The sequence below is a fragment of the Monodelphis domestica genome, chromosome 3 (assembly GCF_027887165.1).
Source record: "Monodelphis domestica isolate mMonDom1 chromosome 3, mMonDom1.pri, whole genome shotgun sequence".
Lineage (NCBI taxonomy): Eukaryota > Metazoa > Chordata > Mammalia > Didelphimorphia > Didelphidae > Monodelphis > Monodelphis domestica.
Genome location: NC_077229.1, coordinates 158,293,436 through 158,319,574, shown reverse-complemented (window position 1 = coordinate 158,319,574; position 26,139 = coordinate 158,293,436). Strand labels below are relative to the sequence as shown.

General features: G+C 36.0%; 1 protein-coding gene across 5 annotated transcripts in view; it reads right to left on the bottom strand.

The window, feature by feature from the left end:
* SYBU (syntabulin) overlaps positions 1-26,139 on the bottom strand; it is a 104,935-nt gene that overhangs the window by 55,810 nt on the left and 22,986 nt on the right. For all 5 annotated transcript variants that reach the window (XM_056823178.1, XM_056823180.1, XM_056823177.1 and 2 more), the window contains one exon: positions 14,291-14,488. In XM_056823178.1, coding sequence (XP_056679156.1) covers positions 14,291-14,488 — 198 coding nt within the window. The remainder of the gene's footprint in view (positions 1-14,290; positions 14,489-26,139) is intronic.

Sequence of the window (26,139 nt, the reverse complement as noted above, 5' to 3'; positions counted from 1 at the left end):
TGTTGTTGTTGAGAGCTATATTCTTTTTTTAAAAGTATTTTATTGATTTATTAGACTATAGGGTTTTGAAAGTAACATTTCATTTCCCCCCAATTACATGTGCAAGCAATATTTAACATTTGCTTTTAAAATTTTGAATTCCAAATTTTCTCCCTTTTTCCCACCATGTCTCCTCTCCCCCTCTCTGAGATAGTGAACAATCTAATAAATTTTACATGTGCAATCATGTAAAACATTTTTGCATATTGTTATTTTGTGGAAGAAATCTCAAATTTTAAAAATGAAGAAACAACACATATGTTTTACTCTGCATTCAAACTCCATTGTTTCTTTGAGGTGAATGATATTTTAAATCATGAGTCTTTGGAATTGTCTTGGATCACTGTATTGCTGAGAATAACTAGGTCATTATTGTTGTTAATCATATAATATTTCTGTTACTTTGTATAATTCTGGTTCTGCTCATTTCACTTTGTATCATTTTATATAAGTTTTTTTTCAGGGTTTTCTGAAATCATCCTGCTCATCATTTCTTATAGTACAGTAGTATGTATTCCATTACTATTACAAACCAAAACTTGTTCAGTCAAAGCCCAATTGATAGACATCCCCTCAATTTCTAAACATTTACTACCACAAAAAGAGGTGCTATAATATTGTACATTCACCTTCTTTCTCTTTTTTTCTCCTTTCTTTTTGGGGTATAGACCTAGTAGTGTTATTGCTGAATCAAAGGGACAGTTTTAAAGCTTTTTGGATGTAGCTCCAAATTTCTTCTGGACCCCAAAAAACTTTGTTTGGATGTCAGAACCCTTTGGTATTGTATTAAGACATTCTGTGCGGTCATGGAAGAGAGAATCCATCACATAAAGGCAAATCACTAGAGACAAGAACCTTGAATACTAAAGCAGTATGTTACCATACAGGGACCTGAATTACCATGACTTGCAAAGATTCTTAATGCTAACAGGTAGTTGCTTAAGAGACACTGGGGAGAATTACCTCATTATCTATCTAACTACTGAGTTTGCTGCGACAGGAACTATAGAACAGACCCAGTCCTTTCCTTCTAGAAAAGCATGACATTCCAAAAATAACAGCACTTGCAAAAAAATTCCTAAAAGAACCTTTTCCCCAAACTGTATGACCTAGGAAAATGCAAACTTCACAACAACACTGCTAATAATAGGTATTTACAAATGAGTGGTGTGTAAAAGTGCAGACTTGGGTCCTTTTAGATGATCTATGGTGCTGCTGACAGAGGCTAAATTCACTGAACTATTTCTGAATATGGTGTACTTCTGCCTGTTTATAGGCAGGCAGTCAGTACTACTTAGTCCTTAAAACATGAATGCCCTTAGTAAGCAAGCATTTGACAGAGCTTCAATTTGGTACTTTAGAACATATGTATATATCCCCAAAGACCTAGAATTTAAAGATTGTTTTCCTCTGGGAATATGGGAATTTAGATACACTTGCTTCTTATGTAAAGATTATTACAGTCCCATTTTGTACCCATTAAATTGAGAGGGAGCTTAACAAGAACAAAGAAAATGGCTTCAGATCAGATACTGAAAACTCTGAATTGATCGTTTGTGAAATCATATTCTACAAATCATAATTATACCTTATTGCTTAGATTTGGTCTCTATTGTGGATATGATAAATTATAAAATAAACAGCTATAAACAATTATTAAATGAGTAATCACTCTCAAAAGGCAAGCACTGAAATTTTACTGATCAATATGAGTGGAAATATAAAATTACTTTTAGACATTTATGGTGAAAATGCCTGAGATTGTGTTAAAGAGTATTATCAATATGTATCAGAAGCATACAAAATACCTTTTCACCCAAACAGAAAATTGATAGAAAAATTACTGTGACAATTTTCTCTTACCTCAAGCTTTTCCATGTTCCCAACCATTATCTACTCAGCCACTATAGTGATTTTCCTAAAGCTCAGGCCTGCCTGTGCCAACTCACTATACCTCAATCTCCTATTACTTCCAGAATCAAATATAAAATGTGGTTTGGCTTTTAAAGGACTTCATAAATTATCCCTTTCCTACCTTTCTAATCTTCTTATGCCTACATTTTATTCCTTCCATGTCCTCTAGGATCCAACAACAGTGACCCTCTTGCTATTCCTTGAACACCTTATGTCATCTCAGACTCTATGCCTTTTTCCTGCCTGGCTCTCATACTTGGAATGTTCTTCTTCCTCATTTCTACCAACTAGCTTCTCTGGCTTCCTTCAAGACTCAACTCAAGCTTTCTACCTTCTTATGGAGGCTCTTCCTACTCCTCTAACCCCATGTACCATATATCCATTTATAATATATGTACATCTTGTAAGAATAATTTTTTTCCATGTCTTTCCTAATTAATTATGAACCCTTTGAGGCTAGGAGTCAGTTTTTGCCTTTGTATCTCTAGCACTTAACATGGTACCTGGTATATATTAAGAACTTAATAAATGTTTGCTGACTGGCTGACTGAAAACACCAGAACTCTTGACAATTCTTCCTTCTCTTACCCCCCCTCCCCAATCAGTTAGACTTAAGTCATCTTGCTGCTTTCTTTCTAAATAGTCATGTAGTCCTGATTTTCTGAGTGGGATCTAACAGCCAGCATTGTCAGAAATAAGCAAGCAATACAAATAGGGAAGGCATTAGTTTTATTCATAAATCTTGGGACACTGTGCTCTCTAAACAGAAAATGAGAAGGCCGGTTATATAAATTATTCTTTCTCAACTGTCATAGTTTCCCTTAGGGACTATAAATTTCTTCTTTGGAGATGAGCCATAACTTAGCTAATTATAATGGGGAAATGCTTTAATATTAGATTTCAGTTTTTATCTAGGTCTGCCATTAGCCTCCTATAAATATACATTGGAATACAGGTATTTTCATCAGTTTTTTCATGTCCAAGGTAAATATTACATGATACAATTACAATTAACATTTATTAAGTGGCTATATGTGCCGGGCACTGTGCTAATGTAGGCACGTGATTGCCTGCATTTCTATACCACACTAGAAACTCCCCACCAATAGAAGTGAAAATTATTAGTATAGCAAAACTCCCATGCTCCTAGGATCATTAAGGGAATATGGTATTGTCCATCAGTGAACTTTCCAGATAACTGGCGTTTACTACTTTGGATATCAAGACTTCATTTTACTTACTTTTGGTGGAAATAGTTCACAATATCCTGTTTTCCCTGCCATACACTCTATCTCTATGATCAAGCAATACTGGCTGACTTGCTATTCCTCAAAGGACATTCTATCTCCTGACAGTGCATTTTCTCAGGCTGTCCCACATACCTAGGATGCTCTCCTTCATCAACTTAGACTCCTGGCTTGTTTCAAGACTTATCTCAAATTCCACCTTCTTCTGGAGATTTTGCTGGAGTCTCTCCTCCAGTGTCTCTGAGATTACCTTCCTTTTATTATAACTTTCCTTTAATATACATATGTATACAGCATATAGTGTATATATACATACATACACACAACTTCTTCAAGCCCTTATACAGAGTCTGGCTATATTTTTTATTAAACTTAATTCAACCAAGCTTGGTTATCTGCTTCCTCTGTCCAGGTTTCTTTCTTTCCTTCCTTCCTTCCTTCCTTCCTTCCTTCCTTCCTTCCTTCCTTCCTTCCTTCCTTCCTTCCTTCCTTCCTTCCTTCCTTCCTTCCTTCCTTCCTTCCTTCCTTCCTTCCTTCCTTCCTTTCTCTCTGTTACTTTTTCTCTTTCTGTCTTTGTGTTTGTCTCTGTCTCTCTCTCTCCCTTCCTTACTCCCTTCCCCCCCCCCCCCCCCCCCCCCCCCGTCTCATCTACCTCATTAGGACATAAACTCCCAAAAACTGTGGTTTTGCCTTTCTTTCTAGACAATCCAACAAACTTTTATTCAATGCCTACTATGTGCCAGATGCTGTGCAAAGTGTTGGGGATACAATTCATTAAAAAAGACAGTCCCTATCCTCAAGGAGCTTACAATCTATTGAGGAGAGACAACATACAAAGAGAGGCAGGAAATCAGGGAGGGGTTATTCAGCCTGGGTACTAGTTCCCTGGAGTTGAAACCAGGTAAAGCAGCTCCATGGTTCAATGGATAGACCCACTGGGCCCTGAATTTAAATACAATCTGAGACACTAGCTACATGACCTTGGTCAAGTCATTTAACCTCTGTTTGCCTTGATCCATTGGAGAAAGAAATGGCACACTACCCCTGTATCTTTGCCAAGACAAGCCCATGAATGGTATGTCCCATAGAACATAGGGTCACAAAGAGTTGGATAAGACTGAACAGCAACAAGAAAAAGAGCTGAGTGCCTAGCTCCTAGTATATGGTGAATGTATAAAAAATGTTTGTTGACTAATGGAAGAGTACAGTAAAAATTATGCAACCCTTTCTTGGCTAGCTCAGGTTTAGAATCATTATCTCAACATGGTGCTTTAAGGGTAAGATGCCTTCTGGGCCTATGAAGGCTGTCAAAGGCAGTAAGACACTAAATGGTACTTGAATACTCAGCTTTCTGAACTGTGATGTTTGCTGTTCAATTCAGTTCAACAAATATTTATTATATGTATATTATGTAGGAGGCACTGTGCTAGATGCTAGAGATACAAAGACAAAACTCAATCAAGCCCTTGGGACAATAACTTTTAATAGTTTTCTTTGTCCCTTTTCAGAATGGCAGCCATTTCTCTCTCTCTCTCTCTCTCTCTCTCTCTCTCTCTCTCTCTCTCTCTCTCTCTCTCTCTCTCTCTCTCTCTCTCTCTCTCTCTCCCTGTTTCTCTTTGTCTCTGTCTGTCTCTCTGTCTGTCTCTCTGTCTCTCTCTGTTTGTCTTTGTCTCTGTCTCTGTCTCTGTCTCTGTCCTCCCACTCTCTGCTTGTCATTGGGTTGACTCCAGCTTCCTGAAGTCCTCTTCTTTCCTCAGATTTTTCTTCTAGGGTACTATAGGTTCAGGAGATAGATAACCAAGTTTGGTTGAGTGAGTTTGATAAAAGTATAACTAGGTTTTTTGTGAGGACCTTGGGGTCTCTCTCTCATGAATAAAATGCATAAAATCATTGCACAAACTTTGTTTCTCCTACTTTCATAAGAAAAAGAAATATTTTTCTATGAGGCAGCTGGGTAGCTCAGTGGATTGAAAGTTTGGCCTAGAGAAAGGAGATCATGGGTTCAAATCTTGCCTAAGACACTTCCTAGCTGTGTGATCCTGGGCAAGTCACTGAACCTCCATTGCTTAGTCCTTACTACCTTTATGCCTAAGAACTAATACACAGTATTGATTCTAAAATAGAAGGTAAAGCCTTTTATTTAAAACGTCTTTTTCTGTTTAGATCTGCTCTGTTCTAGATAACTGAAATTGCTGGATAAATGGCAAATGCATTAAATGAAGCATCGCTGCTTTTATTTCACATGAGTTAGGCCTGACTGAAGAAGCAAAGATGTTGGTGATGGGAGCCTGACATATGGGCACTAGAATCACTGCTCATTTTTTGCAGTGTGTGAAACTGTTTATATCTATTTAAGGAAATGGGGTTGATGAATCACAGCACTAGTAAAGTCTTTCTGAGGCTTCTTGCAAATGCCCTGTGAGACATGGGAAATAACTTGAAAGGATTGTATCTTGAGCTATTGTTGTAAGCTGGGTGTTGATGGGCTAGGCACTGTCTCCAGTTTCAGTAACAGCCCTGGTATCTGATGAGAGGGAAATACAGACTTAGCTTAAATGGTAAAGTTAGAATATTGTCATTTAAATGGAGATTTCAACATTTGTTTCTGAATGATCTTTGTTAAAAAAATCCAACGTTTTACATTACAGTGGGCCTAAGCAAAACTGGTTCCTTTTCATCTGTTTTCCTACCACATTTCCTAAATATTTGTTTCTTAACACTTGTGCCTGCTTCCACTTCTCTGTAAATCTGATCCTGTAGATATCTGATATAATACATGTATTTGTTCAACTGTATTGAGTTCTAGCCTCTATGGGGTGAAGATACTCCTGGGGAATAAATTAGTGGCTTAGGAAAGACTAACACTGTTAGACCCCTGGAATATTACTCAACACACGAAAGTAGCAATGCAGTTAGGATATTTATTTCTATATTAAAAAAAAACTTCATCATGTAAATAGATTTGTGACCTCACCACCAACCAAGTAGGAGTTTAAGGAAAGCAGGATAACAGGCAAAAAATATGCAAACACTGGAGTTCTAGCAAAATTGTTGTGTCTTTGTTCTAGGGGATGATCATTTTTATTAAATCTACAGGATACCAAAATGAGGGACACTAAAATTTCAGAAAACTAATCAAAGAGCCAGGAACACCGGGGATGTAGAGAGATGGGAAAAGAAATCCTAATGTGGGGTCTCTGCGCAGCAGGCATGGTGCTTATTTTAGCATTAGGGCACAACAACATTTGCCACTGCCCACAAAAAAACAGCAGCAAACCAAAAGCTGTCTTCCTTCTTCTATACATGATCAACAAAATGAAGCAGTTTTGTTGTTTGACCACAGAACTAGTGGATAATAATAATGCTTTTTTAGAACTATTTATATAGTTCTTTAAAGACTGTAACATTTTTTATGAAATTTTTATCCTCACAATAACTGGGAAGTAGGTGCTATTATTTATCCCCATTTTAAAGATAAGGGATCTGAGGTAGACAGATGATAAGTAACTTGCTAGCAATATATTTTTAAATATGGGCAGTAAATGTCCAAAGCCACAGTTGAACTAAGCTGGTGCTCTATCTACCATGCCAATAACATGTCTCCATCTAAAGATCCAAACTATTAGAATACTTTCTCATCCATTCACAATATATCTTACAAAAGCAAATTTTTAATAAAATTGTTTTAGAATTACCTAATGTTTATATTAGTTACCCATTAAACACCTAGATAGCTAGGTAATTATAATTATGTGATATTACAGGGATAATGCAGATTATAATATACATAATTTCTTTGAAAATAAACAAAATCTGGTCAACATTTCAAGGTTCATTTTTAGCTGAGCTTTAAAGCCCATTGCATATGGCCATTTTGGCTCTTAATCAAGGGAAGCAGAAAATGGACATAGATCTCAGGTTTTTCCTGGAGTTGAATGATTGACCTCTCAGTTGCCTCTGTCACAAGATCATTTAGGGGCTCTACTTCCATGACTTCCTCTACCTCGATGTGATAAACTTGACAGATTCATTCTACTGAACTTTTAGAGAACTGTAGGTCAATAAGCACATTTTTTTCTCAAATACTAATAGCTTCCTTTAAAAATATCATATTTTTAAAAAATAGTGAAACTTGACACTTAAGCAAAAAGTAAATATTCCTATTTTTTGCTAATTAAAATATATTAATTATTTTATTATATACATTATATATATATATAAATATAAATCATATTAAATAATATGAACAAACAAAACCCAAACATTTCTAGCTCCTTTGCAGGACTAGTGGATTACTCAATGGTATTTATGTCTACAGAGAATGAAGAAGGAAGCTGCAGATAAGGGGTTACTTTTTTTTTTTGGCTCTGATTCTAGTTTGGTCTCCACTGTCTTTTGTCCTTTCCCCATGGAAACTAATGTCCCAAAATGATCAAGCCTCAGCAAGATGAATAACTCTTGTTAAACCAGAAGACACCTTTTGTAGGATTAGAGTTTATCCAGAGGGACTAGGGATAGGCCTATGATTTCATTAATATTGGGAATTCACAGAAAAGGAGGTTCTTTCTATTAATGCAGATTGGTACTTCTGCAGTTTATAATATTAAAGAAGTGTCTGGAACACTGAGATGTTATATGACTTGTTTTGGGTCACATAGCTTGTATCTACTTATATTTTCCTGACTTTGAGGTTGGCCCTGTAGCCTCAATGAATAGGGAATACTATAGGGCAGGGAATGTGTTTTATAAAGCTTTATAAATTTCAGACAACATTGTATATGATTATTCTCTGGTTTAATCAAGAAGGACAATACTACATTCTCTCTTACTCAAATAAAGATTATGAAATCCCATATTTCTTTAGAAGCTCAGATTCTGCCCTGGATGCTCTTATATCCTGAAGTACAAAGCTCATGTCTGGTGTAGGTGAGGACCTACCTTAAGGTAGAGTTTCTAAGGCCAAGGGATTATTCCTCTAATTCCCTATATCATTTAGTGATACTCAAATTGGATTAGAAGCCCTGGACTTCTGGTTTCCTTACTTCTTTTATATCCAACTCATGAAAAAGTTCCTGCTTTAAAAAAGCATGAAAACATGATGACAAGCATTTTATGCTTTTGTCTAGGGAATTTAGGCTTAGATAAAATGCCCTGCCCTAGGGAACTTTAAGTCTAGGGTGGGGAATAAGACATCCACAAATAACCCAGCTAATAGTAGAAATTTTCTAATAGTAGAAAAAAATATTTGATTTTAGAGTCAGAGGAACTAGTTTTTTATTATAGCTCTGTTGCTTACAAACTCTGTCACCTTCCCTGTTATCTGTCTCCTCTTCTATAACATGTTCTCAATGATCTTTAAAGATCCTTCCAACTCCATTATCCTGACACTAAATGGGGGAAAAACAAAGTAATATGTGAAGTCTGAGGGGGGAAGGTCATTACAGATCAGAGGGTATAAGGAAGGCTTCATGGAGAAGATAGCACTTGAATTCCTTAAAACATTATACACATACCATATTTGTTGCTGAGTTAAGGTATGCCAACAGATATCAACATTTTCATATTCAAAAGGGACAGAAAGTAGGATTGTAAGTGAAATCATGAACCTCTTTTATTCTATTTTAAAGGCTATCATAATTTAAATATGTTAGTATCAAACTTGTCCCATTTGTCTGTCTCACTATGAACTTCCTTCTGTTTGCTTCTGTGCATTTAAAAAAGTGCTTCAATGACATTTTTTTGTTCTTTCTCATCTTTATCTGCCATCCCAACTTATAGCCATCTCTTCCATTTAAACAAACAATAGCAAAACTTTCCTTATAACAAATAAGTGATCTCCAGTGAAATAAAGCTACACATTGGCTATGTTAAAATAATTGCATTTTACATCCTTGTCTATTACCTCTCTGTCAGGAGATGGGGGGGTCATTAATTAGCCATCACTGGTCATCTGCTGGAATCACAGTTGGTCTTTACATTGATCAAAGTTTTGAAGTATTTTAATGTCATTTTTAAAAATAAAAAACTCACTTTGCATCAGTTTACACAATTTCCCCCAGGTTTCTCTGAGACTATACTTTTTGTAATTTTTTATAGAAAAATATTATATTGCATTCATATGCCATAATTTATTTAGCAGTTCCCTAACTGATGAGTTCTTTCTTCCCTCAGTTTTCATTGCTTTACTTCAATAAAAAAGGTGATATGAATATTTTTGAAAACATGGATCCTTTCCATTTTTCTTTCATTTCTTTGGGAGATGTGCCGAAAAGTGATGTATTTCAGTATAAACAATTTAGTGAATTTAGAAGTATAGTTACATATGCTTTAGGAAACCACTAGACTCATTCATAACTACACCAAAAAACTAAAGTTCTCATCTTTCATAAGTCCTTCAATAACAGTCATTTTTGCTAATCTGATGCCTATGAGGTAGAATCTCAGAATTGTTGTAATTGTTATGTCTTTTATTATTAGAGATTTGGAGCATTTTCCCCTATGGTAATTGATAGTGTGATTTTTTTCTCCCCATAGAAATTGCCTCTCACTCTCCATCAGCTCACAATATTAATGCTGAACTTAGTGCGGACAACTGGTCAACATAGCCCACTACATCTCAGAACTCTGAAACTGAAGGGATTTGTAAGCCTTCAATTACCTCCTACATTACCATAGTTGAGATTGCAGACATGCACCCACCATGCCCTGCTCTGCTTGCTGTTTTACTTTTTAATGACATATTTTGTCAAAAGCTTTTTCTACATGTGTTGATATAATCATATGATTTTTGTTGCTCTTGCTATTAACATAATTTATTGTGTTTATAGTTCTCCTAATATTGCCCTTGCATAAATTCTACCTGGTCATAATGAACAAACTTTCTGATGTGCTGTTTTAGCTTCTTTTATAATGTTTCTTTGTAAGTGTTCATTAGTGATATTGGTATGTAATTTATTTTTTGATGATTTGTCTCTCTCTGGTTTAAGCATCAAGATCATATTTGTATTATTGAAAGAGTGTTTTAGGATATCTTTTTTCTATTTTTGCAAAGCTTCTGTAAAATTTGAATGAAATTTTTCCTTGGATATAAGATAGAATTAACTGTAAATCTACTTAGTTGGTATATTTTTTTCTTTGAGGGTTCATTAATGGCCGTGTCAATTTGCTTTTGTTTTGAGGTTGTATTATTCAAATGATCAATTTCTGGGTCTTTTTCTGTTAATCTGGTTCTAATATTTTTGTAAATATATATATATATATATATTTTTTTTTTTTTTGCATCTAAGTGACGCTTCCTGGAGTCAGGAAGATTCATCTTCATGAGTTTAAAACTGGCCTCAAACACTTACTAGTTGTGTGATCCTGGGCAAGTCCCTTAACCTTTTTTGCCTGTGTTTATTCATCTGTAAACTGAGCTGAAGATGAAATGGCAAACTCCAGTGGTAAGTACTTTGCAAATATTATCTCATTTAATATTCATAATAACCTTGGGGAAGTAGGTACCATTATTTTCTCTATTTTATAGTAAAGGAAACTATATGATTTCTTGGTTTTGCCAAGAAAACCCCACACAGGGTGACAAAGAATCAGACATAGCTGAAAACAACAAAATATTGTTTCATTTCATTTAATTATTAGTTTTGTTGCCCTGTAATTTGGCAAATTGTTTCTATTTTGCTTTGAATTTTTGTTGTTTGTTTTTTTAACATGGGCAACAAGATTTCTTTGTGACTATTTCCAACTTAACTCAGTCTGTCCTCTTAAACTCCCATCTCCTAGTACCTGTTGTTTTTTCTGACAGTTTAATGTGTTTTAGCACTCATCCCTATTTCTATGTTCAGTCCTCCTTTTTCTAGTTCAGATAAACGGGGGATTTATTTGCTACCTACTCCTCCACCTCTTCCTCTATGTTTTTATGCTCTTCCTCTCTTGTACTCCAATTATGAGAAATAGTTTTACTCTTCCTTTCTTCATTTCTTCCCTAGTTTTTTCATCTTTCCTCTGTTTTCCTTTCCTTTCCTTTTGCTTTTTTCAGACCATTAAAACTAAAAGAAAACATACCCAGACCCTCTATTTGTCTTATTTAATTTTCATTATTGTTTTCATTCTCTGTTTAAAATATTAAGGATTCTGAAGGAAGACTTTACTTTTCTCCCCAATTAGAAAGTTTTCCAATATCATATAGCCCTTTCTAATGGTTGAAATGTATTTAACTTACAATTTTCTACTCAATTTTGGTATTTTCTTCCAAGAATGTCTAAAAGCCCTCTCTTTTTGATTAAAGCTCCATTTGTAGGATTATATTCTTTTTTTTTGGCTGGTTTAGATCTTGTTTGTAAGTCTTTATCTTTTGCCTTTTGGAATTTCGTATCCTAAGATTTTCTATCTTTTATTATAGTAGTTGTCAAGTCATATGTGACCCTGATTGTGTTTCCTTAATACTTGAACTGTTTTTGGTAGTGTTTAGTATTTTTCTTTGACTTGAAAGCTCAGCTCAAAATTTTATCTGTAACATTTCTGGGAGTTTTCATTTATTTCATTTCATTCATTAGTCACCCAAGTAGTACAGTATATAGAGCCATGGGCCTAGAGTCAAGAAGACTTGAATTCAAATTTGACCTTAGATACTTGTAGCCAAGTGACCCTGGACAAATCATTTAACCTCTAGCTGCCTCAGTTTCTGCAACTGTAAAATGGGGATAATAGTACCTACCTCACCAGGGTAATTATGAAGGTTAAATGAGATATTTATAAAGTACTTAGGACACAATACCTGGAAAATAGCAGGCACTATATGACGTTTCAATTTCAAGAAGTTTGGTCACACTTTTTTCAGAAAGTCTAGATTCTTAAGTTATTTCTGATAATTTTAAGAGTAGATATTTTGCATACTCTTTATTTTTCCAACCTTTTGACTTTATTCTTATATTTATTGTTGTTTCAGAAGGTCATTGAATTTAATTTGGTCTAGGTTTTTTTTTTTTTTTTGTGGAGTCTGTTTCTCCATTTGTGCCAAGTTCCTTATTCTTCCAATTATTTCCTCCAGATATGAAAAGCACTATATACATCTTCTAGTCCTAATCTACTTATCTTCTATGCAAGGAAACCGAAACACATAGAGGTTAAATGATTTGCCTCTGTTCACAAAGGTAAGATGTAGATATTTTAAACTTCATATTCAGCTCTTCTGCCTCATAATTTACTGCTCTTTCCAAAATGACACACTGTTTTTCCAGAGTGGAGAGATTCCAGGCACTGGAAACAATGTGAACAAAGGCATGGAGGTATAAGAGTAGATACAATCCATTTCTAGCAGCAGAGAATATTGCAGTTTGGGTAGAGTATAGATAGCCAAATGGGTATAATTTGAGATAATGATGGAAATGTGGGGTGCTGGCAGATTGTGGAGGGCTTCCAATGCTAGACAAAGGAGTTTGAATCTTATTTAATATGCAATAGGGAGCCACTGAAGATTTCTGAGTAGAGGACTGACATGAGGAGTAACATTCAATTTCTTTTAGGTAATCAGTCCTGAATTCTTCATTTAACACATACTCCTTTCCTTTCTTCTCTCCATATACAGTGACATTTTTTTTCCTTTTTGCTATTATTTCATGCACCTCCCTGACTCATTCCCACTTTTCTACTTGATGATTATAATGACCTAACCTGTTTTGACCAATAGTTCTCTCACATTTATATTCTTTTCAAACCATTCATTATGTAAATATCCAGTTCTCCTTTATCTCTCTACAAATATCAGATTCTAAATTAGTTCATCCCAATTAACATTTGTTTTGTCCTCTCATAGAGTAAAGGTATCTCTGCTTGAAGCTGTTCATTTTTTTCAATCCAAATATTGAAAGAATAAGTAGTTCCACACCTGACATTAAATTGCCTGCTCTTCTGAATATCCAAAAAGCATTAAAAAAAAAAACCCCTTACCTTCCATCTTGGAATCAATACTGTGTACTGGTTCTAAGGCAGAAGAGCAGTAAGGGCTAGGCAATGGGGGTCAAGTGACTTGCCCAGGGTCACACAGCTGGGAAGTATCTGAGGCTAGATTTGAACCTAGGACCTCTTGTCTCTCAGCTTGGGCTAGCTGAGCTATCCAGCTCCCCCCCCCCCCCAAAAAAAAAAAGCATTTTGAAGAAGAATTGAAAGTCAGTGTAGCATGGACATCAATTATTCAGGAATGACCAAAGCAGATAGCAGAGACTACAGCCACAGATCATTTTGCTTTGGCCCTAATAAAATGAAGATGATTGGAGTTTAAATTGCAAATAGGTACAGTTAGAGACAGTAACATCATCATTAACCAGAAATCAGGAGATGGTCCAAAGTTGAAGATACATGTAAGTCATAGATAGACTTTTTCTGGATGAGAAGCGAACTGGTAAGGCTGGTCATTTTGGACATCAAAGACAATGATGTCTAAAATATTTGATCTGTTCCTCTGAATCCCAACATCAAGACCCATAATCTTTAAACTTTAATAACGACAATATCCTTTACTTTTAAATTAGATTGGAATTATTATATACTTTAACATAGCATGCATTGTTAATTAGTGGAATTAAACTAATTATTGTTGATAGTTGATTTTTTGAGTAGTTACTGCATCTCATCTTCTATCACTACAATCTTGTAACTTTAAAGAACAGGGTAATAATAAGATAACCAGTATGCTCTGACCTGCTGATGTATAGCCATAAGGTACCTTAGTGTGGTTAAGTGTGGCCTTGGTGACATTAAGTTGCTTTCTTGTATTGCTGAGTTTCAGCTCCTTGGACCTAGTTTTTTCCCCTCCTCTCCATAATGAAAAATTATTTTGCTTCAGGGGAACAAGTATGGAAACATAAAATTGGTTTTTCTTTCTGTTAGCAAAAAAGAAATCATTTGTGAGCCCTACATGTGCTATATTACCTAGGAGAGGGAGATGTATTAATTGCTGAATTAGAATTAATTGTCAAGGATGGATAGTGATATACACATACAAATATATACACATACCTACATACACATACGTAAAGTACATATGTGTGTATGTATATATGTGTCCATGCATGTATAATACAATATACACATACCTGGCTTGGTGAGACATGTCTTTGGTTCCTTCTTATATCGGGATGACTGGGTATTTCCATCAACCACCATTCCAATATTAAATTTCTTTCTGGTAAAGTCTTCATCACTTCCAGGGCAAAATCCTACTGGACTGTTTCCAGTGTCTGAGGGAGTCTTCACAGGAGATACTGATTGACTACTTGGGCACCCAGTGTCATCTACAAAAGGACAAAAGAATAATTGCTGACAGTTAATCAAGGAATACAATGGAAACAAGACAATGAGGTGAGGTATAGACATAGATGAGGGAATGCTCCCAGTCTTACTATAGTTTTGAGCAAATTTTATAGAATGTCCCTCTTCCTTTTGTTTATTTTGTTGTTTTCTTCCCTGCTTTACATGAAATTCCTAGAACAGTGATGGCAAAACTTTTAGAGGTAGAGTGCCAGGTCCCCCCATCCCCCTACCAGTGCTGTGTCCCTTCCCCCCACCCTTACCCCACACAGGGGAGGGAGGAAGCACTTTCATTGGGCTGTTGAGTGGAGGTATGGGTAAAGTGAGGAATGTCCTCAGTAAGTATAGAGAGGGGGAGGGGAGTGGCCTAGACTCTCTGCTCCCCTCCAGCTCTGCTGCCTGTGAGCTGCCCACCTTATCCCACCTTACCTGTGCACTCCTATTGGGCTGCTGGACAGAGAATGGGGGGATATGAAAAATGTCATCAGGCATGGTGGAGAGGAGGAGGGGAGCAACTCTGCCCAAGTCCCTCTGCCTTTCTAGTAACGAACTCTGGGATCAGTGAGGAGGGGGACCACGTACCCACACAGAGTGCTCTGTGTGCCATCTTTGGCACCCATGCCATAGGTTTGCCATTGCCTAGCATAATTCCTGGCACATAGTAAGTGCTTAACACACTTATTGAAGGTTTTTTGTTGTTTTTTTTTGGTTTGTTTTAATAGCCTGTAGTAATTAGCAAGAGATCTTCAGAGCAGTTTCTATGTTAGACAAAGTTACTCAAACATTAATTATAACAGATTTTATTACATTTTATTTTTCATTTATATTTTATTTATTACATTTATGTAATGTTTTAAGGTATACAAATCACTTCAGGTATATTCTTTCTTTTGATCCTTTTAATCTCTAGATTGTGAACACCTGGAGGGCAGGGGACTGTCTTTTGCCTTTCATTATATCCCCAGTGGTCTAGCACTGTGTCTGGCACATAGTAGGCACTTAATAAATGTTCAATGACTAATTGATTCTTTCATTTACATCCTATGAAGGAGATGCTAGAGTTATCTCTATTTTTTTACAGATGAGGAAATTGAGAGACTTCCCTGAGATCACACAGCTGTAAGTGTCTGGGGGAAGATTCTGAATGTCCATCTTCCTGAGATTAAGTCCCGGACTTTATCCTAGCCACCCAGCCACCTCTGTCAAGCCAGGTGATCCCACAGAAGATTTGATTATCTGTTCATTATGAGTGCTTGAAAGGCAATGCCTTTAACTTCCCTGCTCTTTTTTAGACTAAGCATGAATCCTTCATAAAGCCCAGGACAGTTGCTTCTTTTGCTTATAAGAAAAAGTAGCCCTGTGTCCACCTCATGCATATGTACACACACACACACATGCACATACATAGCCAGATACCATGCCATCTGGAGTAAATAAGCATGATGAAATTTATATTCAACTAAAAAGCTTTTCTTATTTTCTCTGTTGTATGCTATTACCACATTCATGATGAGAAATTAATGCATATAATTAGTAAAGACCTCTTCAAACACAAAGTCAAAAGAAGGATTACATCTATGTCCTATAAATGCCTTCTGCATAGGCTACTCAACTCTGGGTATTTTGTTATGGTATAATCCTGTATTTATAGTTTGATAAAGTATTTGAAAACCTTAACTTGGAAAACAGACACTGGCAGAATGATTATTTATATTAGAAAAGGATTATTTACTCTACAAAAGGCTATTTATTCTGGGGGATTCCTTCAAACACTGTCTTTCTACTGGACTTAATAGAATATTTAACTTCAGTATCTTCAGCTTGAAAATTTGTCAGAAACATCTCTGTTATACAAAATAGCAGCCCCTGGCCTAAAGCTGGGCATATGTGGGCAACTGAAGTTATTTTACAAGGGGTCCAAAAATCTCTATTTTTTCATTCAATGTATACTAATAGTTCAACTTATTATTATGTGAGAGTGAAGAAAATTATTTCCTTAATAAACTGACCAATGAATCAAAAAGCATTTATCAGGAAGTGGGCATGAAAATCAGAGGTGTTCACATTAAAAATGATGGAAACTACCAGCATAAAGCATGGTATAACTGTATATTTAACAAATAGCATCATAAAAGCTCAAATTAAATTTTATTCATTTTGATTAGTCCTCTGCCAAATATTTACTATTATTCAATCTAATTGGATTCCTTTATGTATGCTATATTACAAGAGAAGTCTCTAATTCTGGACTATCATTTTTCTATCATGGTATCTGAATTTTTATTCTTTGAGTCTAAGGAACATTTTAATTTTTTCATGAATTACAAAAGCCTTATTGTTTTAAAATAATGATTTACAGCAGTACACAGATAGACCTTATGATGACCCTTTAGACATGTTTTAAAAATGTATGGTTTATTGTTCTAAAGCATAATATCTTATGAAATGTTTCAAATATCTACACAGGTTTAAATAAGGAAAGGGTCGGATTGAATTTTCTCCAAAATCTAATCCAACTCTTAAACTGTATCATTTTATCTTTTTACCAATATTGCCCTTATTTATGAGAAAATTCAGTAAATAGGCCAAGCATACCAAGTAAACAAAAATACATGGTATAGTTAGTATATGAGTATTCTAAGTGAGTTTCATATTGTAATATGTTAAATATATAATTTATATCTATTCCTCCATGCACCAAATTGGTAGAAAGGTATGTATTCCAACATTAACATGAACAGTAAGATTTGGTTTAAATACCTGAAAAATTCCTTTAAAAATACAATAATAGCTAACAAGAAAACAGTTATAATAAAATATTTAGTATGATAGATGTAGGGTGAATGAATTGCATTTATATATTATATTAACCCTAGGAAGTAGGTGGTATTAGTCAGATTTTATAGATAAGGGAACTGAGATCCAGAGGTTAACTGATTTGCCACAATTAGACAGCTATTATATATCTGAAACAAGTATAATATCCTATTTCTCCTAACTCAAGTTTAGGAACTCCCATGTCATACTAGATTTCTCCCTATTTCAGTAAAAAAAAAAACAACTCCTATGGATACCATCTCTAAATTATAACTTGAACCTCTCTTTTCCATTCCCATGGTTCATAATTACACCTTAACTGGGCTAATGCAATAGCTTTTTAAGTGGTCTTCTTACCTTCTCTCTTTCTCTCTATTGCAATCCATCCTACTACCACCAGATTAAACTGTGGAATACATAGCTCTTACTACTTCTCTGTCCAAAAATTATCGAGTCCTCATTGTCTACTAAAGTTCAATCACCTGAGCAGACCATTGAAGGTTTTCTACAATTTCTTTCTAAACTAGCTTTCCAGGCTCTCTTCTACATTCTAGTTTTCCCCACTCATTTTTCTTCTTGAGAACTCTTCCTGTAACTCTAAAGGATGAAACAATGAACAAATTTAATCACATCAGGTGATTATCAGAATTTCATTTTTAAAAGTTATACAGGAAAGAAAAATTATGTTATTCATTTTCATTAACTATTCAGGCACTTCTTTGGCTTTTGAAGAAATGTCTGCCTAGAGTTTTCTTGGGTTTTAGAAATAGAAACAGAAGTCATTGGGAAGTCCAGGCTTCTGGTTTGCAGCCAGAGCAGGAGAAAGCAGGATGTTAACTGTGAGCTCTTTGTCAAACCATTCTTGGAGGTGGGGCTGATGAGGTCAAACTGGAGCAGAACAGAGGCAGCCACAAGATGAGAAGCGCAGAAATGTGATGTGGACCAAATAGCTGCTGCCACCACGGAGACTGAGTGGAATTTCAGTTCACAATTTCTTTCTCCCCATTGCTTTCTCAGAGCAGTTAAACTTGTTTAATTCTATTTAGGAGGACTAGGAATTTGGGATAGGAATGACCCCAAACTGCAGCATTTTTGTAGGCTTCTATTTGATGCAGTGTTTTACTGTTTATATTTGAAATTTTATGCTAAACAATTCAGCTAACAAATCACATGGCCACAAATGGTGACATTTCAAATCTTAGAGAGATAATATCTAAGAGAGTGAATTCAGCCTATTGGAAATTTTTTCAAGTTAGTTGATAATATAATTTTATATTTGGTATAATTTTGAGTATACTTTATATCTCATCTTCTATATTCCCATTGAGCCTAGGAGCTAGATCAGTCACTACTAGCTAGCCAAGGAGGCTGGAACTGAGAGTAGTAAGAGGATGGGGTGGGAAAAGGAAACTATTTAAAGATAACTGGAGTGTCATCTTGTGGCCAAATAATGCATTCCACTCCACTCAGCTGGTTAAGTAATTAACAGATCTCAAGCTAGTCCTAGGGAGCAAGGGAATGAGCCCAGGGGTCATCATAGCTGTCCATAAGTGAGCATTTTGAAACTGCAGCTCAAATCATCAGTCAACCTGACATTCATATTCTCTCTCTGTCTCTGTCTTTTTTCTCTCTCTCTCTCTCTCTCTCAAATACACACAAGCTGAAGGAGCTATCTGTCTAGTTGGGGGCATAAATTCTTTCATCCCTTTTGTTTTTACCATGTGGATGGTTATTCCAATCTATTTTACGTTACTATGGATTTCATTAAGGAGATGATGGAGAGTTCCATTAACTTGTATGACATAACCTAGGAGAAAAGCATTTGGATAACCTTATCATCCAAAGAGAAACCTTTTCTTTTCTTTTCTTTTCCTTTCTTTTCTTTTCTTTTCTTTTCTTTCTTTTAGATTTTTATGTATGATATCTTCCATAATTGATGAGCACTTGGGCAAATATGTGTATGTGTGTGTGTGTATCACCTTGTTTGACACTTCGCTTGATAGCAAATTGTGCAGAACTTTAAAAATGTTAAAATAGTTCTCTGCTGAAAAAACTCATTTATTTAACAGCACTATTCTAGTGATTTCATTTGACTATGAATCACAGAACATCATGATTTCAGAAGCATTAAAATTACAAGTGGCTTAAAGTGTTGTCACATCATAGATTACAATGTGTAACATATTGACATAAATATGAAAAGTGGTATGAAAGACATTGAGTATTTGGATGACTAGAAAAAGGTAGGTTAGTTATCTGTTGTTTTTGATGTTCTGTTGTTAACAGAGGGACAGCCCTAGTGGTATCCCATCATTCTTAAAAAAAAAAAAAAAGAGGAAATCTTCTAAGCAGGTGTTCAATGGGGGATTTGTGGTTAAAAAATTTAACAACTATAGCAGATAAGAATGTCAAAGAATGAATGGGACTTCCCACTTAATGAAATCATGGATTGACAAAAGTACAGTAATAATAATAATCCATTAAAAAAGGCTTATTATTGATTCACTGGTTTAATTTACATTAAACAAATAACCACAAACTATATTTTTATTATAAAACATTTGTTATGGGAACAAGGGGACCTTGGCACTAATATAAATGGAATAATCAATCTACCAAATCCTTTTTTTAAACCTTTAGACCCACTAGTAAATGACAAATCTATAGTCTACCATGGAAAATGAATGGCTTATTGTTTTCACTCTGTTTATTCCTATAAGATGCTTTAAATAAGAAGGAAATAAGCATTTATTAAGTGTTTACTAGGTCTCAAGAACTATGCTAAATGCTTTATGGACATCTCATTTTATTCTCACAATGGCTTTGGGAAATGGGCATTATTATTATTATTATCTCGTTTTACAACTGAGGAAACTGAGTCAGACAGGTTAAGTGACTTGCTCAGGGTCATGCAATTAATAAATAGGTAGGATATGACCTGAGGTATTTCTAATACCAGGCCCAGCATCCTATCCATTGCATCAGAACCAAGCAAAATTAAGGAACCATCAAATTGCCTAAAGGTCTATTAAGAACATGGGCAGAAACAGGACTTGAACATGGGCCTCAATAAATTTTCTGTTCAGAGCTTTTTCTTCTATATTCATTTATGCTCTGAAAAATAAACAGGGTCACTTTTGTACAATGGTATTGTGGTCTATTTTTCACTACATTACTTCTTCAGCAGAATGAAACTTACTTTTCTGTTGGAAAGTAAAATGCCATCACCTGTTTAGCCCTAATTTATCCATTTGTCTATACCCTTAGAAAAATCCTATCATCCTTGATTGATTGTTCCCCAAACAAGAGACTTAGAACATTAAAGAAATGCTTTCTTGTGCATTTCCATAACAATTGTTTTATAAGTTTTTCTACCTAATGTTTCAAATTATCTATCTTTGCCAGGCATATTTGCTTAAAGAAAGTCATGCTAAATTAATTAATTTGCATGTTGAGGTTTTTTTTTTTTATCTTGAATCAATGTGTAATCAATAAGTCATTTGTTGAATATCTAAAAGACATCTAGTACTGTGCTTAGATGTTAGGAACAGACTATAAAAAAGGGTGATTCACTGGCTTTGTGGTTTAGTCCTTAAGTCAACCCTCATACTATGCCAGCAGTGATGGCATGGCAGCACATTGCTTGCCAAAGAAGATCTGTCAAGACCATTACTCACAGAACCTTGTGACATTTGCCTGTTTTGGCCACAGCTCAACTTGCATAAAGCAATCCAGCTCCAGAAATGGAAAATATGCTAGTTTTCCTTGTACAGAGCATATCTGAGTCTATGCAAACTAGAGCCACAGCAAGGGAAAAGAGGCCAAATTCATTGGGGTGTCACCCAGTCGTGTGTGCTTGGCTTCCTTCTGTGCAGTTTTGAACAATTAGCTGAGTTGGGCTTTGCCTGTCAGTTGGCTTTTCTTCAGCATCCGGTACCACTGCTAGAAGCAGAATGTCAGACCAGATGGACCAGAGAGTATTCTGATCCAATATGACACAATTATTGAGGCCCTGAAATCTTACATGAAATATCCTCATTTTATGCTGATGTGAATGTTTCTCTGGGGAGTACTGAGGCAGTTGGGTTAATCCTGAGTAATCTGACACTGTCAAATAGCCCATGGACAAATTACAAAGTCTCCACAGATTACATAAAATTATGAATAGTCTAATTACCCTGGAAACTGATCATAAATACCTTTTAACTAGTATAATATAGGAAACACAGGGTTTATATTGTGGTTCTTTCTTTTAAACAAAAAAAACTTTACTGTAATTCTAACATGCTATGAACAAAATAACCACTCAATACATATTAACTGAAAATGATGGTATAATTAGAGCTATAACTAGGGTAGAAAAACTGGTACGGGACCCAGATGTACTATCGTCCAAAGGGTACATTTGTTCCCATTGTACTCTTCTGCTAAGTATGTATCTTAATTGTCTTTTCCTTCTCTTGTGCCACCTTCTCTCACCTCCAAGTCTCTTGTTTTCTATTCTTCCCACTTTTCTCTCATTCCTAGGGTTAGGGATCACCAGGGGTCCTAGGTTAGATTGAAGCAGATTGTCCTCTATTTTCTTCCCCTCTTTCTTACTATTCTCCACCCCATCCCAATTTGCCCCAGGCATCAAAATTCTTAATTATGGCTTTGGCTATAAGCAAGAGGCAGCTAGAATGCTCAATGGGCAGAGTGCTGGGCCTGGAGTCAATAAGACCTGAGTTCACATTTGATCTCAGTCACCTAACCGCTATTTGCCTTAATCCATTGGAGAAGAAAATGGCACACCATTGTAGTATCTTTGTCAAGAAAACCCCGTGAACAGTATGGCTCAGGATGAAAAAACAACAAGAATAAACAAGTGCCAGTCTTCCTTCTGCACCAAAAAGAAAGTGCACAGTCTCCTACACTGAACTGAGGAAATTCAGATAAAAATATATTTGCCATATATATAATTATACACACACACACACACACACACATATGCTCTGTACACAGACCCTCAAACATGTGAAAATGAGATTCAAATCCAAACAACGGTAATGTCAACAATGGCTTATGAAGCTACATCATTCTGTACAACTTGACACCTGAAGGAATTATACAGGGAGATCTCAAATCTTGAGATCTTAAAATGTACTGTGGAAAACATTCTGCTTATTTTAGCTGTGATATTCTGTGGCTTAATTCCTCCTCCCCTCAAGTAGTTTCGGATTGAAGAAAAGCTATAGCAAAAAAAGAATTAGATTTATTACTCAATTCAACAGGTAATGCTATAGATAAATGGCAAGAAGAAATTATTTTAATGATACTGTGAGGAAATTGTTCCTTGTCAGAAAATGGCAGAGATGCCAAATTACGACAGACATGTTGAAAGATCTAGCTAGGAAAAATAAATAGGTGGGATACCTCTAATTTCTAGAGGAATGCCTAGAAACGTAAATTTCAGGCTGATTTTGACATAAGGGGAAATTCTAAGACCTTAGGAAGAGGGTGTGTTGGTCTTGGCAGTCTCAAGGAAAAGAGAAGGGTGCAGTTTCTTTAAAAAGCTCACAAAGCTAAGGATTTTCCTGCCATCAAGTTACATTTATAGTTCCTTTTCTTCTGCCAAGGGCACTAAGTAGGTGGTTTGCTCCAGACTCTGACTCCATTATATTCTTACAAGAAACAGGGTGGGATTAAAACAAAAGGAAACAAAAGCAATTGGGTTCTTCTCCCTCTCCACCCTGTTTCCCCCTTTCCCCTCCCAAATAAACTGTTTCTGTAGCTGGTTACATTCCCAACCTCTCAATGTTTTGAAACATGTTGCTTGGTACAATCCACTTGAAAGTATGTATTCCCTCCCTGGCCAAGGATTTGATGCTCTGCCCATATTCGAATTCTTTCTTCTTTCTAGCCCTGGGCTGTTGCAGTGAGGCCAGAACTCAGCAAGAACTAGTTTATAGCAACATCCATTTAAAAAATAACCTCTCCCCAGAGGTCAGCTCTTATAGGTGAGAGGTTTGATCGTTTGATACTTTCTATATTCAGCCTATTTACTTCATTTCAGGATTTTTTCTTTCTTTCTGGTAATCTGGTAATCAATAGAGTCTGGCCAATATATCTGAAGAGGTGTAAACAGAACCAATTAGGAAATTTGAATTTAAATGCCATATTGGTAACTAAGTGGATGTGTGACCTTGGGTAAATCATATCACCTCTTTGGGCCTCAGTTTCCTTATCTATACAATGGGGGAATAGGATTAAATGAAGTTCTAAACAGCCTTTTACCTCTAGTAGTCTCCTGATTTTTATGATTCTAGGTTTATAAAAGCAGTTGTAAATTAGATGAGGTGACAGAGGGGATGCTGTGTGGAGGAGCATCTCTGGAAGCCTAGATTTAGACAGAGGCTGAACCTGTCATTTCATTAATATGGAGATTTGTCAAATAAGGAAAATTCACAATGACAATCCTGGGCAGTACTTTATGTGTAATGAATAGTCTTAGATATCAGTGAACAGTCATAGATATGCCTGGGAGGTTGATTTGCCCAGGATTCCAGTGAGAAAACTTTCTGGACCCAAACTGTTTCTGCTTTGCAGTTTGTAGTCTTGGAGAGTTGCCTGAAGCTTTGAGAGGTTAACTGACTTGCCCTCTGTCAGGCAGCCAGTATTTGATAGAAGCAGAACTTGGAATTAACTCCTTCTGTCTCTGTCTTTTTACACTGTATCTCAATAAATGCATGTACATAAGTGTATATAATGTATATGTCCCTCCCCTCCCCCCAGTCCTTAAGGACCTTCCTACAACTAGATCAGTGAAGGGTTACTATTCCCTTTCTTGCATCTTCAAGGGTTTTTTTTTTTTTAATTCTTACCTTCTATTAGTTCTGAGCCAGAAGAGTGGAAAGGCAATGGAGATTAAGTGATTTGCCCAGGGTCACACAGCTAGGAAGTGTCTGAGGCCAGGTTCACACATAGGACCTCCTGATTACAGTTCTGGAGCTAAATCCTTCCACTAAGTCACTACATAATACTTTGCAATCTAACTTCAGTTCTTTAAAATTCATTGAAAATGGTCTCCTGGGTTAGCTAAGTGGCTCAGTGGATTGAGAGCCATGACTAGAGATGGAAGGTCTACGGTTCAAATCTGCACAAAATCTTTCTAGCTATGTGACCCTGGGCAAGTCACTTAACCCCCATTGCCTAGCCCTTAACACTCTTCTGCTTTAGAACCAATACACAGAATTGATCCTAGAAGGTAAGGGTTTTTAAAAAAAGGTCTCCCAAAAGGTCAAGGATCTCTAAATATTTAGGGCCTTTTCTGAACCCTTATCCTCTTGACCTCTCTTTAATACTTTAAGTGTTGAGAAATCTGCTGCCTATCACTCCTTTCTAGAGACTTTCTTATTGCTTGGCTTCTAGAATACTGGTCTATGCTTGTTCTGTTCCTGCTTCTCTGCCTGCTCTAAATACTGGACACCATAAAATACCTTTGTCAATAGTGGCTCGGTGACAATTTCCCCACAAGTATTTCTACCTCTGCTTCACAATAAATAATTAAAAAAGTAAACAATCGTCCCTTTAGTAAATCACTTTTATTTTCTTACATCAACTATTTAGATTTAATTTAGTTATATATAGTTATTTGTGCATCTCCTTGGAAAGACCCTGATCCACTGACTGCTCCAATAGATCTCCCTAACTGGTTCCTCTTTCTGCCTTGTTAAATGTTTCTTCCTTTTTTCTCTCTATTTTTTCTATTTTGTGGATCTCATCTATTCTCATGGGTTGAACTTGGATTTCTCTATAAAATCTAAATCTTTAGCTCTGACCATTCTTCTGAGATACAGACTAGCAGGTTTTAACTGTCTCTCTTTTTATATCTACATGGATGCCCCACCAGTATCTCTTGGTTATCACGTTCAAAACCAAACTCATCATTTTCTCTAAAAATTCTTATTTCTGTTCATGGCACCACACTCTTCCTATCTCCCTCCCTTGAAACTTCATAATAAACTTTGACTATTTCTCAAAGAAGTCACTAAGTAGTGTTGTTTCTTCCTCTAAAATAACTGTCCCAGATGTCCCTTTTCCTCCACCTTCACTTGGATTATTGCATTATTTCCCTAATTTGTCTGTTTCCCACTCTTAACTAGTATTTAATCTATCCCATACAGATTAATCTTTTTTTTTAAACCCTTACCTTCTGTCTTGAAACCAATACTGTGTATTAGTTCTGTAAACCTTAAAATTTCTTAGACTTGTGAATGTTGGAAATTTCACCATTGGAAGGTTTCATGCTTGGAGGGAATTTCCTACTGATAGTGGGAACTCTATTGGAATGTGAACCCCCTTGGCATGGGAGGTTCCTTCTCCTCCCTACTTGGGACTGCTTTAGGACAGAAACCTTTTGCTGAACAATGGAAAGGGCTTTGACCTATGCTTAAGCATAGAACAGGAAGTTCTTTGAGTCATGATTGATTTTAGAATTGATACAATAGAGATACTTGGAATGACAGAACCAGGTCTTGGAAAATACAATCTCCACCCTACTCAGCCTAACAGGATTTAGGAAGGGCTGCAGCATAGATCAAAATTTAATTATTTGAGAATATGACCTTCAACAGACATGTGCAAAGGGGGCAGACCTCTGGGCGGTCCTGGGTTAAGCTAGAGCCACCATTGGCACAAGGGAGACATGGACAGTGATTGGTAGATGTGAGAACTGAGGGGAGGGAACTTAGATGGTTTCCTTAAAGATAGCAGGGTCTGAGGACTGAGGAGTTCGAGGAAGTTTTGCTCTGAGGAGGTTGCTCTGAGAAGAGGTTTTGCT